This window comes from Balaenoptera acutorostrata, chromosome 10 (genome assembly GCF_949987535.1).
Source record: "Balaenoptera acutorostrata chromosome 10, mBalAcu1.1, whole genome shotgun sequence".
Taxonomy (NCBI): Eukaryota; Metazoa; Chordata; class Mammalia; order Artiodactyla; family Balaenopteridae; genus Balaenoptera; species Balaenoptera acutorostrata.
The window spans coordinates 36,510,136-36,527,648 of NC_080073.1; the positions used below are offsets into that span (position 1 = coordinate 36,510,136).

Sequence of the window (17,513 nt, forward strand, 5' to 3'; positions counted from 1 at the left end):
TTTTGCCAGGATGACCGTAGGCTAAGTTTGCTCTGACGGGGGTTCGGTCCCAGCCGGAGGTTGGATGGAGAAGCGGGAGCACGAGCAGAGGGGAGGCGTATCGACTCAGCACTGGTATCAGTAGCCCGTGGATGCACGTGGTGTAAAAAAAAGTCTGGGGTGGGCCAGCTTGTCTCACTCTGTAAAGGGGGCCTCCCCATCACCCTCTCCTAAAGAAACCCGACACTTGAGGCCTCCTAGACAGGCTGGCATTCTGTGCCGGGGTCCAAGGTGGGTAGGTGAAGAGGGCGCTACAGGCAGTGACTCAGGGCCACGCCTCTCCACCACTCAGATCCTGATCTCGGCCGATGATGAGATGGAGGAGTCCGATGTGGAAGAGGACCTCCGGAGACTGACCCCCCTGAAGCCCGCAAAGAAAAAGAAGCACCGCTTCGGGCTGCCTGTATGACGCATCCTCGAGCTGGGGTCAGGTCGGGGCCCGGCCAGCCACCGGTTGGCCGAGGGTCGCTCTGCTGCGTCTTCCCTTCCCTCCTCTCTCTGCCCCTCTTCTACCTCCACTCCTCCCACGGTCTCTGCCCACTCCTAGACTACTGTGACCCGAGGGAGGGAGGCCGCTGGCCCGGCGTGGCAGCTGGAGGTCCCCACTCAGTTGCACTACAAACACTGACCAAATATGCAAGCGAGGCGTTTTGTTTGTGTGTTGTCGTCCCAAGCGGTGTTGTGAGGGACCCAGAAGCCCTGTCCTGCGTCTGGCCGGGTGGCCTCGAGGATGAGAACTCACGTGCACACAGACCGTGGGTGGAGCCTTTTGCCAAGGCTCAGGGGAATGTGAAGACGTAACACGTTTGGGGGCTAAAAGTTACACATTGACCAGGTTGGAACCGCAACGCTTTCTTACTCGAAATGGCTTTTGTAACTATTGATTTCTATAGCTGGTTTTATGAGCTGTCACAGTGTTAATGTTTTTTGAGTATATGTTTATTTCCTATGGGACTCATGGGCAAAACATAGATTTTTAAGTCTTCCGTATGCTGTTAACTTTTATATTTTTAAGTTATATTTTCATACTATTGTATTTAAAAACTCTTTTTAATCCCCAAAGAAATGGGTTTGTTTGCCTTTCATGGGTTGTGAACTGGTGGGAGGAAAAAGTCGGGAATTTTTTATTTGGAACATTGTTAGGTAATCTACGATCAGATGAGGTAAATGATTCCGGTAGGAAGGGAGGTGGGCCCTCATCTGAAATCAACAAACCCGGTGGTTCTGCAAAGGTCAGGCCTGGGCAGGAAGTGGCCGGTCCAAATGTGGATCCAGGGCCCTGTGAGGGTGGAACAGGAAGGGCTCTGCCCAGGGCCCACCAGCTCCTTGGCACTTCTGCTGGCAGGTTAGAGGTCTTAGTGAAACATGCCAGAAAAAGGAGCGTAAGAGGATGTTGTGTCCAGAGAAATTGAGACTCCGAGCCACTCCTGTTTGTTCCCTGCCTCTCTTCAGAGCCTCCAGACCTGAAGTTTAAAACACAATCTCGGCCTCCCTGCCTCCCATGGTGCAGCCTTCAGAACCAGGCTCTGGACCCAGCTCTGGGAACTTCCTCTCAGGCTACGCCTTGCCTATCAGCTTAGTGTTGTCGACTCGTCTTCTAGAGAACGCCTGTCTGACCAAGTGATCCTGTTTTTCACATCCTCCAGACCAGCGGGTGGAGGTGAGCGAGCTTGCTCTCTGCATCCACAGGCAGGACGAGGTGCTTCAAAGCTTGTGGCCCCCACTCCCCAGCATGGGCATAGGCCCCGTGGCTTTGGGAGTCTGCTGCCCGGCAGTGGAATGGGCTGACCCAGGTACTTGCCCTGCTGTGGGAGCAGCAGCCCAGTGTTTTGTCCCAGCCCGGAGGCAGTCATGGAAGTTTAGGAATAGAGAACCGCATGGCTAAGGTGCGAGCTGGAAGTGAGATCAGTGCAGGGAGGTCACGCCACCCAGAACCTTCTTTTTAGGTTCCTACCTAAAAACCTACATAAAAACGTGTCACTGAAGCAGATTGGGTCTGAACTGTGACGTGTGAGCCACGCTGTTAAACCAGGCATCCTGGGCCTGTCCTCTGCTTCCCACGGTCTCACCTTGTGTGGGTCATGGAGGGACAAGCCTTGCAGAGGCCTTCTCAGCCTGTCGTCCTGTAGGAGTCCAGAGGGCCAGAGGAGCTGGGACGTGAATTGCAGTGGGCGGCAACTCTGTTACGGTGGGCACCTGCAGCTGGAGAGGAGAGCAGGGTGAGATTGGAGCCCATCTCCACTCTCCCTTAGCTTTGCTCTCATTTTATGCTCCTCCCCCCTTCCACCCTCGGCTGTGTTAGTGGGGGCCTCCCCACTGGGAAGAGCAGGACTGACATCGGTCCTGGTAGGTGGCAGGCATCACTGACTTGCCTTACTCTGTCCTCCTGTTTTGTCTTGGTTCGAATAACCTGTGGTCGCAGCTGTTTCCTGCACCTCCCTGAGCCCAGAATCTGAGCTTCACTTTCAGTCTTGAGCTCCTCATGTTTCCAAACCAGGGACGGGGGTGGGGAAGCCGCAGGTGTGAAGGATGGAAACTATGTGTTATACAGACGCCAGATGATCTGCTCATCTCAAGGCTCGTCCCAGCGCCTGCTGGGCAGTGGGTTTGGGGGACAAAGAGGTAGCGAGCGATCAGTGGTTTCTCCCTGTATCCTGATTTTGGAAGGGCTTTAGTCTCTGAGCCTCAGTTGTATAGCTGGCTAACTAGGACATGGACGTGTAACAGGGAGTCTGATCGTACAGGGCCTTGTCAGCGTGCGGGCCTAAACGGCGTGGCCTGATGTGTTTGGCCTTATCCCTGGGACAAGCTTCCTCACCACCTGCTCCAAGGTGCCTTATGAGGTGCAGCTCTTCACCTGCCACATGGCAAGCATCATTGTGCTTGAGAAACCACGGGACACCAACTGGGTATTGTGCGCCATCCATCTGATTTGTCCTAATCTGGACCTCAGCCAAGCCACCCATAATGGAAACTTGTAAGTCAAGGCCATGAACGAGTTTCTTGTAACTGATAGAAATAACCCGGTGAGGTAGAACTGTCAAATCTGAATGGAAGAGATCGTTGTACAATGCCCATTTTTCCTTTCGCTGACAGTGGGATATTGACAATGGCAAGGAGGGATGTTGGTGAGATCCCAGGCAGTGGCTTCTTGGTCTGCTCAGCCCAAAGACCTGCCACGTGAAGGCCCGTCAATTAGCCTTCAGGCACACTGGTGGCCTCTTGCCTCAAGCTTTAACCTGTGCCTCTTCCTGACAATAGGAGTCATGGGTTAGTGTTGACCTGTCATGCCTTTAAAGGGAAAATATATAAAGGCTCAAATTCAGGTTGTTTCTTCCCCTCCTCAGTGTGGGCCTGGAGGCTGGAGCCCGGAGTCCCTGTCTGAAGGCTGCCCCAGGAGCCTGGAGGGAAGAGCAGCTGTCAGCAGCTCACTCTGCCCTCCAGACTGCAGTTCACTGGCCTTTTTGCAGCCAGGCAAATGCAGACGGCTCTGGGAACTTGCCAGTCAGCCAGAGCAGCCACCTTGTAGGGGACAGGGCCGGCCTTTAGAAGTTTCACATGTTTCCAACTAGGAGGGGAGAGCTCTGTGTTTTACCCTGTGAAACATTGGCAGCTCTGAAGGGCTTTGCTCTTGGGGAGGGACCTTGAGCTCCTGAGTGGGTGGGTGGGTTGGTTTAATTTGATTTCTCTTTTCATGAAGTTTATTAGAAGTCAGACCTATGTGAGCAAACCATGACCGACTTCCACTGCCCTCCCAGTGGGGGTGGTTAAATTTGTGGTGTTACGATTCACAGAAACACATTTTTGAAATGAAAGGGAAGACGATGTACTTACATTGTGAAGTGGTTTACAATAAAGTTTGACATCTTATTACAGTTTTTTAAAAAAAGAAACCATCACTTTTGTGGTTGCTGGTTGTGTGTTCTGTGAAGTTGAAACAGCTTAGTGGGGGTCAAGAAAATGGCCCCAGTGAGTTGGAAGGTTCTCCCCAGAAAACAGAGTGAGAATGAATCTGACATCTCCTTATGGCAGATGTGGGAGCCAAAACCTGCCAAGGGGAAAAAACCAAACATACTCTTGCCATTTCCACTTCCCTGTTAATGCAAGTAAAAGCCACTCTGCCTGCCCCCCGCCCCCCGAGGAGTGAAGGGTGCCGGAGAGATGGAGTGTGAGGAGTGAACATCCCACATCCTTGTTCCTGAGGCCACAGGGCTGGAAGGCAGGTGCCCCCCTGGGCAGAGCTGGCTGTGGGGGCCGAGCTGAAGTGCTGGGAGCCAGCAGCAGTGCCCTCACAGGCCAGGCCTGCCCTCAGTGCCTCTTGGCCCCTGTTTGGAGCCCTGGGTCTGTGCCCGTCCAGAGGCATTCCTCATGTCAGCACTTGTCTCAGATGGAGCCTGGCAGGGCTCGCATTGGCCTCTTGGGGCCAGGACCGGGCAGGGGGGATCGGGGTGGGATAAGGTCTGACAGCAGCGGAGTGGTGTTCCAGACAGCCAGACATCAGTGCCTGGTTGGGTTTCGTCTGCCTGGAGCCTTCAAGGATAAAAATACTCTCCATCACAAACTGACAAGGAGCTTGGGCATGTCTGATCCAATGGGGCGGACCCTGACCTCCCACCCACATCCACTCCTACCCTCACCTCAGGCTCGGAGTCCTGCCCTGTGCCCTGGGGGTCTTCCCTTCAAGGATGGGGTGTTAGGAACTAGCAGAGGAGAGCTAAGTGACCTTCAGGGAGCCTGTGCCTCTGTCCATGCCTTGAGTGGGCTTCACTCTTGCCCACCCTCTCACAACCTAAATGTCCTTGGGCCAGATGCCCTTCGGTGACCTCGTCTCAGTCAGAGGCTCTGTGCTGTTTCCTGCCTTCAGCTCACCGGTACCCTTACCACAAAGCATAGTTTCCTCCCGGCCCTTCCTGGTTGCTTTGCTCCCTCCTTCATCCTGTTGCTAAACTTGCACTGGGAGCTGGACAGAGGACAGGGTCATCAGCAAAAATGCGGATGGAGCGGCTCCCAGGCTTCCCTTGGCCGCAGCTTCTGTACCTGTGAGCCAGGGGTAGCCCCCATGCTCTGAGTCCACTGTGAGGGCCCAGCGAGCTGGGTGTGAGCACATGCTCCCCAGCGGCAGATGCAGGAAGCCCTCCGCCCTGCTGCCGTGTGGGGCTGGGAAGTCTCTTTCCTCTGGAATCCAGGGAAGGGGTAGAAGAGAGAGAAAAACAAGCTCAGAGCTGTCCACCCTGGCTCAGGGCCCGCTCTTTCCTCCGGGACACCCCCCCACGCTGGGATGGACTATCACAGATGGACAGCTCGGAGTGCCACACGCACGGTACAGGACCTACGTTCATAAACGCGAGTCGCTGCCAGGCCCAGCACCTCCCGCCTGCCAGAGAGCAGCTGTTCTCAAGGGTACGGGGTCTCCCCAGCTGTCTGCTTTCACCAGAACTGCAGCCCACCAAGCAGCAGTGCTCAGCGAGCCCCCATCATCTCCAAGAATAAACTCTGAAGCCAGCGGCTGTGTGGATCTGAATCATCAGGGAGCTGTCAGAGGAGGGGGAGTGACTTCTCGGGACAGGCAAGCCAACTATATAAGCCCCAGAGGGCTGGGCGCCGCTCAGATCTCTTTCACAGCCGCTGCCTTCCAGGGAGCAGTTCCCCACACCCACCATGTCCCAGGTAGGAGGGCCCAGCACAGGCCCTGCTTGTGCCAGGGGGTGGGGGTGGAGGGTGGACGTTGTTATCTTTAGCAGCTGTGTCTTGAGCTGAGCTCTGGGCATAAACACAGGAGGCTCTGCCTCTCCTGGAAGACCGGGGCTCAGGGAGGACAGGCACACAGATGGTGTGAGGCTACAACAGCCATGGCCCCAGAGCTCCCAGTTTGTGGGAAAAGGGCAGAGACTTGGGGTAGGGGGCTGTGAAGTATAGTCAGGAAGGCTTCCTGGAAGAGGAGTGAGGCCTTGAATTGGCTTGAGTTAAGTGAGCAGGGAAGAGGGGTCTCTGCCAAGGCACAGTGGTGGGAAAGGGCTCTCAGCCTCGAGGCCTCGGGTTGTAAGTTGAGGCTCTGGACTCTCCAAGGCTGGCACTCAGGAAGACCCCATCAAGAAGAAGCGCCCCCCTGTGAAGGAGGAGGACCTGAAGGGGGCCCGAGGGAAGCTGACCAAGAACCAGGAGATCAAGTCCAAGACCTACCAGGTCATGCGGGAGTGTGGTGAGTGTTCTTGGGACAGTGGGGGCCAGGGGCGCAGATGTGTGTCAATAGGAGGGAGGATGGGGTTGGGGGGGGCGGTCCCATGGGTCCTTTTTCTAAGAGTGCAGAGCTTGTGGGCTCAGGGGGGGTGCTCCCCACAAAAGGAGCCTTTCCTCCCTAGGAAGTCAGGCCATGCCCCTGACTACACCTCCTCCCCATCCTCCCCACAGAGCAAGCTGGTTCTGCCGCCCCATCGGTGTTCAGCCTTGCCCGGACTGGCACCGAGACCGTTTTTGAGAAGCCCAAAGCCGGACCCGCCAAGAGTGTCTTTGGCTGAGAAGTGCACGCCACGCCCCTCACCGTCAGCAACACCTAGACACAGGAGCCTTTCCCAAGAACTCTTTTTTTATGCCAGAACATAGCTTCTCACCCGTGACCTCTGGGATTGGCACCCTCCCCGACAACCCTGGCCCCTGAGCCCAGGGACTCTGCATCAGCACCTGGGCAACACCAATAAAGAGGATGCCCAAGTGGCCCCAGCATTTGGAGGGTGTTGGTTGGTCACTGGCCATGGCCACTAAATGCAGGGGAGGGGTGGGCAAGGTGGGTGTGGGGCATGTTCTGTACGCTTCTCAGTTTTTGGGACGGCCCCAGAGGATAATGCAGGTGCCATTATGGCCACTGCCACGTACTAGAAAGAACCTTGGGTGTGGAGCCCTGGCGCTGATCTGTGTGACTTCAGACTGTCTCTCCTCCTTTTCTGAGCCTGTTTCCCCTTGTATGAGGCAAAGGAGCCTATTGCGCAAAACAGGCCATAGTCACACTGCTCAGAGTGAGGCAGGTGGGGGCCTGGGGCTCACGCTTCCCTTGGTTTTCACAGAAGCCATCGAGATGCCTCCAAGGACCCCAAGGCCCTGAGGGACTCAGGATCCTCAAAGCCCCCTCCCCCTTGTTCACATTGCCTCCCTGCCAGCTCGCATCCCCTCCAAGACAAAGCCAGGTGGAGGCTTCTCTCTGGCCGGTGGCAGTGTGCTTCCTGAGCTACTGTCCCCTCTGCCAAACAGGATGAGCCTCCCCCTTGCCACTCCCACAGCTCTGCCTGAGGCATGGAACACCAGGTTCTTGGCTCACGTGCGATTCTTCCCGCTTCAGGCCTCAGTGTCTCTGTGCGCATGGACCTGTCAGACTCGGGACTGCAGAGGCCTGTCCAGCTGACAGCAAGACCACAGACAGTCCAGGGATGGACTGGCAGGGTCTGGGCTTACAGAGCGTGGCTCGGGGCCAGTGCCTACAGGGAAGTCCCGCCTGTCCCCAGGGCAGGTGGAGCGGGCTGCATGGAGCCTTTCCCACATTCCTGGCCAGCCGGCCTCCTTATATAGCCGTTTCCAGGCTGGGTCCATGCTCTGTGCCCCAAGGGAGCAGACCTTCTGTGGCGACCAGGCCTGGGTCTGCTCACTGGGCTCCTGGGGAGGCTCTTCCCCCATATTGCTGAAGGGGTATGTCTTCCCGAGTAATCCCAATCACATCCATAGTCAGAGGGAGAGTTGTATACATGCGCCCAGAGGTGAGGCTTCTGGCTAATTCATGCTAAGGAAGGGGAATATTCACTTGTAGCCACAGACCCAGCTCCCTTCCCTTGGGGCAGATGCTACTGGCGTTGACTGAGACAGGGCTAATGGAGGAGCCCCCTTCCCGGCCCTTGCAAACCTGTCACTGCCCCAGGGTCCCAAGTAGGCCCTGAAGATGGTACCCTTCCCCAGTTCCCACCCCTGGGATAGTGTCACTGAGTCCTCCTTTTCCCCAACCAAGGATCTGGCACCTGGCCGCTTTTCTGAAGCATCTTTATCCCATCTGTGGCCCCAGACTCAGGAGCCAAGCTTTCCCAGAGCCACAGGGACATAAGCACCAGCTGCATCCAGATCCCCTAGTATTTATTCACTTTATTGCTACTTGTTATGAAAGCAGTCTTTCAACTTTATTAAAGGAAAATTGAAAAAAAATCATCTGTAATCCTACTCCAGGCCCTCCAGCCACCCTCCTGTAGTCTGAGCCCACGACAGCAGCACTGCCTTGGCGTGCTGACAGATCAGTGTTCTGCCCTTTCTCACTCCAGGCGTGATTCACAGGCTCCCTTGGTACGACTGACCTCTATGTAGGCCACCTGAGCATACACGCCACCACCCTGAATCGTCCCCTTCAGGAGCTCTGTGCTTTCTCTGTTCCATGCTTCCCTCTCAGGAGATTCCCCAGAGCGGGACTTCTGGGCCACAACGTGTGGGCATCTTTATGGCCCTCAGTTTGTATTGCCAAGTGCAGGTCTTGTTTCGGAGGCCTTGCTGGAGTTGCACCAAGAGTCCTGGCTAGAATAATGGGGCCCAAACAGCAACCTGAGGCCCCAGCAGAGAGAAGGGGGGCTCCTTGACCTAGCCTCTCTCATCCCAGAAATAAGGTGTATCCATCCTGCCTTGGCCCCAGCAGATCTTGCCCCACTCAGGCACCCCAAGGGCTGCTTGGTGCATTTGGGATCCCACTGCCCAGTCACACTGACCTGACTTCCAGGCCCCTGCCACCTGCAAACCACCCTCTGGCCCTCCTCTTCCCAGCCACGCCTGTGCTTCTCCCAGGCTGGGCTTATGGAGAGCAGGCCAGTTCACTGCTATGTCCCCCAGCCCTAGGGAGCTTGTCGGCGAGATGAGTGGTGCAAGGGGTGGTGGTGGTTGGGTCAGATTCTGGACCGTTCAGAAGGGGCGCCAGTACCTAGCTCCCCGCTGAGCCTGCTCCTGCTCAGTACGTGTTCCCATCCCCAGCCAAGGTCCACAGGACATTCGCAGTTTGCCTGCTTATCTGAGGCCACTGCGGTGTTTGGCTTGCAGATCCCAATTTCCCAGAACCTGCCCCCACAGGGGCGGGGCAGCGAGCAAGTTACTAATTCATTCCGCTCTTCCTCTCAAGCTCAGAAGCGGCCTGCCAGGCACCAGAGCCAAAATGAAGACCCCAGCCCCTGGCCGCGCCTGTGGCATCGTGCTGGTCCTGCTCTCGCTGGCCACCCTCCAGACCCTCAGGGCCCAAAAGGTAGCGGGTGTCCCAGGGTTCCTGTATGTGTGCACCTGAGCGTGAGTGGGACAAGTGGGTGAAGGGGAGGAGAGCCTCAGTGTGTGCAAGTGAGCACAGGTCAGTGTGTGTGCAGAGAAGTAGCGCTGCCCATCCACCAGGCACTACCCTGAGGGCTCTATGGAGAGTCCCCCATTTACAAGAAGGGGTGATCCTGGTATTCCTAGTTCACGGGGAGGAAGTGCAGCCCAACAAGTTGCCCTGGAGGGTGGCAGTGGGTGGGGCGGGTAAGAATGTGCCTCAGGAGCCCAGCTTAGGCCTCCTGGCTGCGTGACCTCTCGGAAGTCATTAATGCTTTCCGTGTCTCTTTTTCCTCATCTGTAGAACAAGGTAGTAATAGAACTATTTAGAAGTTTGTGGTGAAGAGGAAACCCATAGTGTTGTAAAATGCTGAGTACAGTGTCTGGCGTGGAGCAGACACTCACGTGTAAACAAGCCACACGGCCCGCCGCGCACCTCTGTGCTAAGCACAAGTGTGCCACATGCAGGCGGGCAAGAGATGTGTAGGCTCTGCCTGTTTGCACATGCCCTTCCTTGGAGACCGCAGACCTCGAGCGAAACACACATGCCTGGGGGAGTGCCCTGTAGACAGGGCAACAGGAGAGGCCCAGTGCTGCAGGGAAAAGGGGGCAAAGCAGAAGATGCCCAGCCTTAGAGATGGACCCTCCCTACCTCCAGTTCTCCCAGCTCCTGCAGGCCCCTGGGGAGAGGTTGGCAGGGGCTGTTTTCCCCAGTCACAGGACTTGTTCACTGCCCTTTCACTGGGCAGAGCTAAGATAGCATGGAAGCTTCCTGACCCAACAGGACCCTGTGCCACTCACCTCTGCCCCAAGGATAAGTAAGTTCCTCCCAGACACAGTGGGGCTCAGGCTCCACCCCTCACCCCTTGCCTGCTTGTTCTCCGAGGGGCACTATGGCCCCCACTGAGCAAGACAGACTGATCCCTGCCCTGTGGCACTGTAGGATGGGGGATGAAGCACACAGCTGCCTCTGATCTGAGATGAAAGTTCACAAATGAAATGCTTCATGGAATTTTGCCTGAGACTTGATCAGTGTCTCGCTTGGGGTTGGGGGCTTGGTCTGGGACCAAGGTCAAGGCCCACTCTTGAAGAACATTGAACAGTCCTACCCTTTCCTTTCCTCCTCCACTGGCCCAGAATGACATCGACATCTACAGCCTCACTGTAGACTCCAAGGTCTCATCCCGATTTGCCCACACAGTCGTCACCAGCCGGGTGGTCAACAAGGCCAGTACTTTGCAGGAGATCACCTTCCAGATGGAGCTGCCCAAGAAAGCCTTCATCACCAACTTCTCCATGTAGGTGCCCTCCTGCTCTCCTCCTCGTCCCCCCTCCCCAATCCAGCACTGTGACACCATGGTCCCTGTGCCGGATCAGGAAGAGAGGGCCTCTTCCTGATGTGAGATGTGCCAGGATATATGCCTGAGGTGTGTGTGCTCCACCTGTAGGCAATACAGGGACCAGAGGCTTTAGCCAGGAGCTTCATGCGTTCTCAGAGATGTTTCCCTCCCTCCATCCTTTTATCCCTTCATCCTTCCGGTTCTCCCTTCCTCCTTCCCTCCCTCCTTCCCTCCCTGTATCCCTTCCTCCCTTCCTCCATCCATCCCACCGTCCCTTCATCCCTCCCTCCTTTGGTCCCTCCTGCCATCCATCTCTCCATCTGTTCATCCATTTTCCCTGAGTGCTGCCCAGGTGGCAGATGGAGAACCACGGTATCTTTGTGTCTTTGCCTTTGAGAAGTACAGACTTGGGGCATCCTGAGGCCAAGCCCAGGCAGAAGGGAGTCACCAAAGGCAGATTCCAGTTCAGAATACAGAAAACTTCCTAACCCCTGGGCTGCCCTACAATGAAGCAGTGCCTCAAGGAGGGGGACCACCTCCTTGTCACAGAAGTTCTAAGCCAGGCTCATCCCCCCACACCCCCAACTGGGATACTGCAGAGGGTGGTTCTGCTCTGGGTCAGAAGCTGCATTGGGAGGCCCCTGGGGTTTCTGTGGACTCTGTGAGCAGGTGATGATCCTCACCTTGTCTCTACTGTCCTCCCCCACCCTTCCTGACCGAGTTTTGCAATGTTTGCTAAATGCAAGAGAACTCTCTGTCCCTGGCCCCGCAGGAGAGGCAGTGATTGAGGACAGGCCAGAGAGAGGCTGATCCCAGAAACTCAGGGAGGGCGATGGGTGGGGCAGAGAGCGAGCATCTCAGGTGGAGTCCCCAGTGCACCCTGGGACCTCTGAAAACCTGCGGTGGGGGTCCGGTCCCTGTGGTTGGCTCCTTATCTCTCTGCCCACACCCCCTCCAGCAGCCCTTGATTTCCTCACGCTGGAGCCAGGCCTGTGCTGCCCAACTTGCAGCATAAGCGTCACAGGCTGCACCCCACCTTCCATGTGGGTGCCACGGCCAGCAAGTTACGAGGTTTCAGGCCCATTGCATCTGCTGAGGGCCCTGGACTTGCACCCCTCTCTGGGCCCAGCTCCTGCTGCTGCATGAGATAGGGAAGCAGGGGGCAGGGTGCCCTGCTCCCCAACCTGCTTGGGATCCCAAATTGGGCATCTGGGAGGAGGAGCCCTGCAGCCCAGCAGCAGCCCAATCCCTAGCCCAGAGTTAAATTGTGACCAGGGAGGTCAGGAAGGTGTGGACGAAGGACACTTGGTCCTGAGGTCCTGGCTGCCCGCACTCCCCCCTGTACACTCTCACCCTCTCACACCACCCCCAGACAGAGCAGGCTTATGTTTGCCTGCCGGTTCACTCTCAGTCCCCAGAAATGGCCGCTAGGATTGTCTGCACGCCCCAAGGAGCCCTGTCCACCAGTTGTCCAAAACTTCCTTCCCCAGAGGCCAACCTCTCTGCAGAGTGGCCTGTCCAGTGTTGGAAGAGGGGGCAGCCATGGGGGAGAGCGGTCAGAGCCTTCAGTCCCGTGTCTCCACTGGCCTGGGAGCCGGCATCTCCCTCCTGCTGAGCCTGCCCCACGGGACTGAGTGAACTGTGGCCCAGAGATCTCGCTGGTGGCTGACCCGTTCCTCTGAGAAGAGTCTGTGGGATGGAAGGGGCAACTGGGACGTGGAGCCAGACAGGAAGGGAGAAGAGAGGCTGGGACCTGCCTCCCCTGCAGCCTTCATCCCAGTTGTTCAATAAAAGGCATGTTTGCCGACACAATGCACGTCTCAGGGTAGACGGAGGCCTGCAGCGCCCCCGTCCACACCGGGCCCCGCACAGAGTCGTGTCCACAGTAGGTGCATAATAAACGGGTGGGCTCAGGTAAAGACGGGAGTCAGTCTGTCAAGAGGCACGTGAAGTCCCGGAGGAGGCAGGATTGCAGGGGGCCTCCCCCACCGGGCTCTCAACAACCCCCTCCCTCCTGCCCCAGGATCATTGATGGTGTGACCTACCCCGGTAACATCAAGGAGAAGGCTGCAGCCCAGGAGCAATACAGCGCGGCTGTGGCAAGGGGAGAGAGCGCCGGCCTCGTCAAGTGAGCCCAACGGGGTGGGGAGGACCCTGTGGGGGTGGGGGCTGCCCCTGCCTTCAGCCGCCCCTGGTCTGAGGGGCAGACCTGATGCCCTCTTCCCCCAGGGCCACTGGGAGAAAGACAGAGCAGTTCCAGGTGTCAGTCAGTGTGGCGCCCGCTGCCAAGGTCACCTTCGAGCTGGTGTATGAGGAGCTCCTGGTGCGGCATCTGGGAGCGTACGAGCTGCTGCTGAAAGTCCAGCCCCAGCAGCTGGTCAAGCACCTGCAGGTACCTGGTGCCGCCTCCTCTTAGAAGTCCTCCTAGATGACCTCACTCTCCTGAGGGCGGCCCCTAGTTCCCCTTCTGCCTCCTGTGAGGGCCAGCCCTGTCCCCCAGCAAACCCAGTAACCCACTTCTTGCCTCTAGATGGACATTTACATCTTCGAGCCTCAGGGCATCAGCTTTCTGGAGACAGAGAGCACCTTCATGACCAATGAACTGGCAGAGGCCCTCATCACCTCACAGAACAAGACCAAGGTGGGCCTGCTATGGTCTGCGGGTGAGAGTTCCCAGGGGCCTGTCTTCAGGCTGGCTCTATGGGCCTGGATTTCCAGAGAGTGGGACCATTGGGCAGAATCTCTGAGCTAGAGGGACTTGTGAGGTTCCTGTGTCCATGCTGTCATTTGGCAGATGGGGAGGGCAAGGCCCAGGGAAGGATGGTGGGTGCTGGTTTGAACCCTGAGATCGGGAGAGAAGACTGATGTCAGGGTCCCAGGACCAGGTAGGGAGGAGGAGCTGACTGGACCGCACACATCCTGAGCCCAACCTCTGCTCGCACAGATCTAGGAGCAGGGGATTCCCTTGTACCCACTCCCCTACGGGGAGGCAGTCTATCCGATACCTCAGCTGGAGAGAAAGTTCTCTGGAATTTGACCCAAGGCTGCCTCCTGGAATCCTCTCCTCAGATGGGGGTGAGGGGTGTTGTTGACATGGCCTTGCTGCTCCTCCCAACTTCAACCTGGTCATTTTTCCAGGCTCATGTCCGATTCAAGCCGACGCTGTCCCAGCAGCAAAAGTCTCCAGAGCAGCAGCAGGACACAGTCCTGGATGGCAACTTCATCGTCCGCTATGATGTGGACCGGACTGTCTCCGGGGGTTCCATTCAGGTGTGTGGGCTCCAGAGAAGAGCTGAGCCACCAAAAAGTCCATCTACCCTCAAGGACCTGAGCCTGGGGGTTCTAAAAGAAAAGACAAAATAACCACCCCTAGTTATCCGTGTGCACCAGGGGCAGCACAGATGGCAAACAGGCAGTTTAGTTGTGTTGTCCCTGAAACAATTCTCTTTCGGAGGGAAGAAAGTTTGTCTCTGCTGAAGAACTGCCCTGCAGGGTTTCCCTTGTAGCCTTGGCTGCCAGGAGACTCACAGTTCACTTTTATGCTCAATTACAGTACCTTCTTTCACACAAGCTTCTGGCATCATTGTGCTTCCCCTTTATTTTTGAGCAAATCACTGTTTTCTCGCCCCTTTCCCAAACCACTGGGTCCAGGGGAGACCAACTCCTTGAGGATCCAGAAGAACATGCAGGAAGCCATAGATGGACTTTGTTTTTGGATTCTTCACTTTTTTTTGATGGATCTCAGGTTTATTATGTCTGAACCTTTTAGTATAAGCTGCCTCAAATACTAAAACAAGTAAGAGGTAAAGTAGGGGTAGAGTGCTGGTGGGCCGTGCATGAGCAGGGAAGCCTTCTGCAAGGGAGGAGCTGGACTAAACCCTAAAGTATGGCAAGGATTTGGGGAGATTAATGGTGGGACAGGGATGGAGGGGGATGGAATGAAGAGAACAGAGGAACCCCAGGACTGGGGTTGAGGAGGCTGGTTAGGGGCAGGGCAGGGCTGCAGCTCTTACACCTGGGTATGTCTCACTCTGGTCACAGATCGAGAATGGCTACTTTGTGCACTACTTTGCCCCTGAGCACCTGGCCACGATACCCAAGAACGTGATCTTTGTCATTGACAAGAGCGGCTCCATGAGGGGCAGGAAGATCCAGCAGGTGGGTCCCATGGGCCAGGCGGGGTCCTGAAAACTCACAGATGTCCCACACCATCAGCTCTGGTCCAGCAGGCAGACCTGCCCTCCTCCATCTTCCTAGGTAGGGGGCTCCCATGGATCGAGGTTGGTCAGAGTTTGGGGCAGGTCCTGCCGCTAGAGCATTCACTATGTCCTCACTGCAGATGTGAGCCTGGGGGTGCAGCCCAAGGGCACATGAGCCCCCAGGGAGGCCCCACTGAGACACCCACCTTGTGTCCCCTTCCCCTCACCAGACCCGGGAAGCCCTCCTCAAGATCCTGGGTGACCTCGGTCCCCGTGACCAGTTCAACCTCATCAGCTTCAGTGGGGAAGCAGCCCAGTGGAAGCCACAGCTAGTGCCAGCCTCGGCTGAGAACGTGAATGAGGCCAAGAGCTACGCCACTGGCATCCAGGCCCAGGGAGGTGAGCGCCTCTGCAGCCTTGCACGGTCGCGACGTCCAGGGCACTGAGCCCAGCCTGGGGCATCCTGCTGGGAGCCGCCCTAAGAGTGTGTGCCCCACAGGGACCAATATAAACGATGCAATACTGATGGCCGTGCAGCTGCTAGAGAGAGCCAACCGGGAGGAGCTGCTGCCTGCGGGAAGCGTCACCCTCATCATCCTCCTCACCGACGGCGACCCCACTGCGGGTGAGGCACTGCCAGCAGCCCCAGGGCGTGCTGCCCAGCGGGAGTAGCTGGGCTCCAGCGCGGCTTGCTGTGGGACCTGGGGCAGGGAGGGGGGATCTCTGAGGCCCCTCTGGCTCTGAGATTCCAGAAATATCTGTTGAGCAAATCACTGTTTCCTCACCCCTTTCCCAAACCACTGGGTCCAGGGGAAACTAACCCCTCAAGGATCCAGAAGAACGTTCAGGAAGCCATAGATGGCCAGCACAGCCTCTTCTGCCTGGGCTTCGGCTTCGACGTCAGCTACGCCTTCCTGGAGAAGCTGGCGCTGGACAACGGCGGCCTGGCCCGGCGCATCTATGAGGACTCGGACTCCGCGCTGCAGCTCCAGGTGCCCGTGCGCCCCTGCTGGGCCATGTGAGCGAGGGATGGCACTGACAGGCGGGCAGACCCCAGCACGGCCCTTATGACACCCCCACCCTGCAGGACTTCTACCAAGAGGTGGCCAACCCACTGATGACGTCGGTGACCTTCGAGTACCCAAGCAACGCCGTGGAGGCAGTCACACAGGACGCCTTCCGGCTGTTCTTCAAGGGCTCCGAGTTGGTTGTGGCCGGGAAGCTCCGGGACCAGAACCCTGATGTGCTCTCAGCCAAAGTCAGGGGGCAGCTGGTAGGTGTGGCCAGCCATCCTGGAGGGGAAGGGCAGCCGGGGCAGGCAGTCAGAGCGGCTGGGTTCAAACCCCAGCCCTGCCAGGCTCCAGCCGGTTGACCTTGAGCAAGTTACAGAGTGCCCTCTGCCACTTGCGGATGACGCATCCCCACCGTGTTGGCTCCTGGTAGAGGTTCAGTGAGATGATGTGATTTTCCGAGAGCACCTGTGTGGGGCCGGCATGCGGCAGACACTCAACGGTCAGTCAGTGCTGCTGCTGCTGTTCCCAAGGGCACCAGGCGCTTGGCATCCCCTCCTGTCCTCACACCAGCCCTCTGAGGTTACAGTCAGGCAGGGAGGACTGCTCCCATTTCACAGATGAGCAGCCTGACATCCAGGCAGAGCAGGCGGTTTGCCCTGGGCCCCACTGCAGCCGGGTCAAGAACCCAGCTCACCATGTGGCGTCCTGTCCTTGCCCAGCCTTCCCTGCCTCTGTGCCATGGGAGGCCCTCTCATTCCACGAAGAGAAACACAGCACTTCTCTAGGCCCTGGGGTTACTGCCCTCACGGGAGAGACAGCATGGGTAAATTGTCACACAAACAAGGAGCTTCAGGCTGGATAAATTCGGGGACTCGGGAGCAGCACTGGGAACCCCAACCTGGCCTGGGGATCAGGGAGGGCTTCCCAGAGGAGGCTCAGCTAAGACTGAGAGGTGAGTAGAAGGTGGCGGAGGCCAGATGGTGGAGGGATGGAGGAATGTTCCAGGCTTGCGTGACCGGCAGGCAGCATGTGTGGGGAGAATAGCAGGTGGGCTACGCAAGCGGGCATGGGGGGCCCAGGGCCTCAGGAGAAGTAGCCAAGTGTCATGATGGGCAGGGCATGCCCTGTGGCCAGCCTGCCCGGCTTCACCTCCAGCTCTGCCATCTCCCAGAGGTGAGACCTGGGGCAAGGCACTTAAGCTCACTGTGCCTCAGTTTCCTGCTGTGTACAAATGAAAATAAGTCACCTTGCCCACAACTGGTAAAGCTGCAGTGGGGATTAAGGTCTCGCCTGGTATAAACACTCCATGTATGTTAGCTGCTGATATCCTGGAGGCCAGGGGTTCCCAAAGTGCAGAACCCAAGGTGACTTGGAGTAGTTTACAAACAAACATGTCTTTGTTATAGTAGTTACGTATTTATTTTAATGTGTTCTGAAAAATAACTCGAACCACAGACCTAAGATTTCACAGGTATTATTGCTTGGGTCAAGGCCAAGAGTGTTAGTCTATTTAAAGTTGATTGGAGAAGAACCATCAAACAAATAGCTGTATGTGTGGAGAAGGCAAAAATTCCTGCAGCTCCTGGTTCTGCGCCTGCTGTGTAGCACCTGGG

At 56.9% G+C, this 17,513-nt stretch overlaps 3 protein-coding genes across 6 annotated transcripts in view; all 3 read left to right on the top strand.

Annotated features, from left to right (window-relative positions):
- Positions 1 to 4,272, top strand: part of STIMATE (STIM activating enhancer) — a 54,746-nt gene extending 50,474 nt beyond the window's left edge. The window contains exons 8-9 of one of the 4 annotated variants that reach the window (XR_009009505.1): positions 332 to 1,699; positions 2,784 to 4,272. Coding sequence is in view for 1 of the 4 variants with exons in the window: in XM_007174773.3 (XP_007174835.1) it covers positions 332 to 448 (117 nt within the window). In the remaining 3 variants the exon portion in view is untranslated. Of the gene's footprint in view, positions 1 to 9; positions 115 to 331 lie in introns of all 4 variants that reach the window. The other 3 variants (XR_450382.2, XR_009009506.1, XM_007174773.3) reach the window with 3 other exon arrangements.
- A 1,264-nt stretch (positions 4,273 to 5,536) lies between these two features.
- MUSTN1 (musculoskeletal, embryonic nuclear protein 1) lies at positions 5,537 to 6,759 on the top strand. The gene is made up of 3 exons (XM_007174764.3): positions 5,537 to 5,706; positions 6,106 to 6,238; positions 6,448 to 6,759. Exons 1-3 carry the CDS (start codon positions 5,698 to 5,700, stop codon positions 6,552 to 6,554), a joined length of 249 nt encoding a protein of 82 aa, XP_007174826.1. The 5' UTR covers positions 5,537 to 5,697; the 3' UTR covers positions 6,555 to 6,759.
- A 2,410-nt stretch (positions 6,760 to 9,169) lies between these two features.
- Positions 9,170 to 17,513, top strand: part of ITIH4 (inter-alpha-trypsin inhibitor heavy chain 4) — a 12,614-nt gene continuing 4,270 nt past the window's right edge. The window contains exons 1-11 of the mRNA XM_057554970.1: positions 9,170 to 9,289; positions 10,486 to 10,646; positions 12,712 to 12,816; positions 12,918 to 13,080; positions 13,219 to 13,329; positions 13,827 to 13,958; positions 14,730 to 14,846; positions 15,118 to 15,286; positions 15,387 to 15,512; positions 15,698 to 15,879; positions 15,975 to 16,160. Of these exons, the coding sequence (XP_057410953.1) occupies positions 9,203 to 9,289; positions 10,486 to 10,646; positions 12,712 to 12,816; positions 12,918 to 13,080; positions 13,219 to 13,329; positions 13,827 to 13,958; positions 14,730 to 14,846; positions 15,118 to 15,286; positions 15,387 to 15,512; positions 15,698 to 15,879; positions 15,975 to 16,160 (1,539 nt within the window). The 5' untranslated portion in view covers positions 9,170 to 9,202. The remainder of the gene's footprint in view (positions 9,290 to 10,485; positions 10,647 to 12,711; positions 12,817 to 12,917; positions 13,081 to 13,218; positions 13,330 to 13,826; positions 13,959 to 14,729; positions 14,847 to 15,117; positions 15,287 to 15,386; positions 15,513 to 15,697; positions 15,880 to 15,974; positions 16,161 to 17,513) is intronic.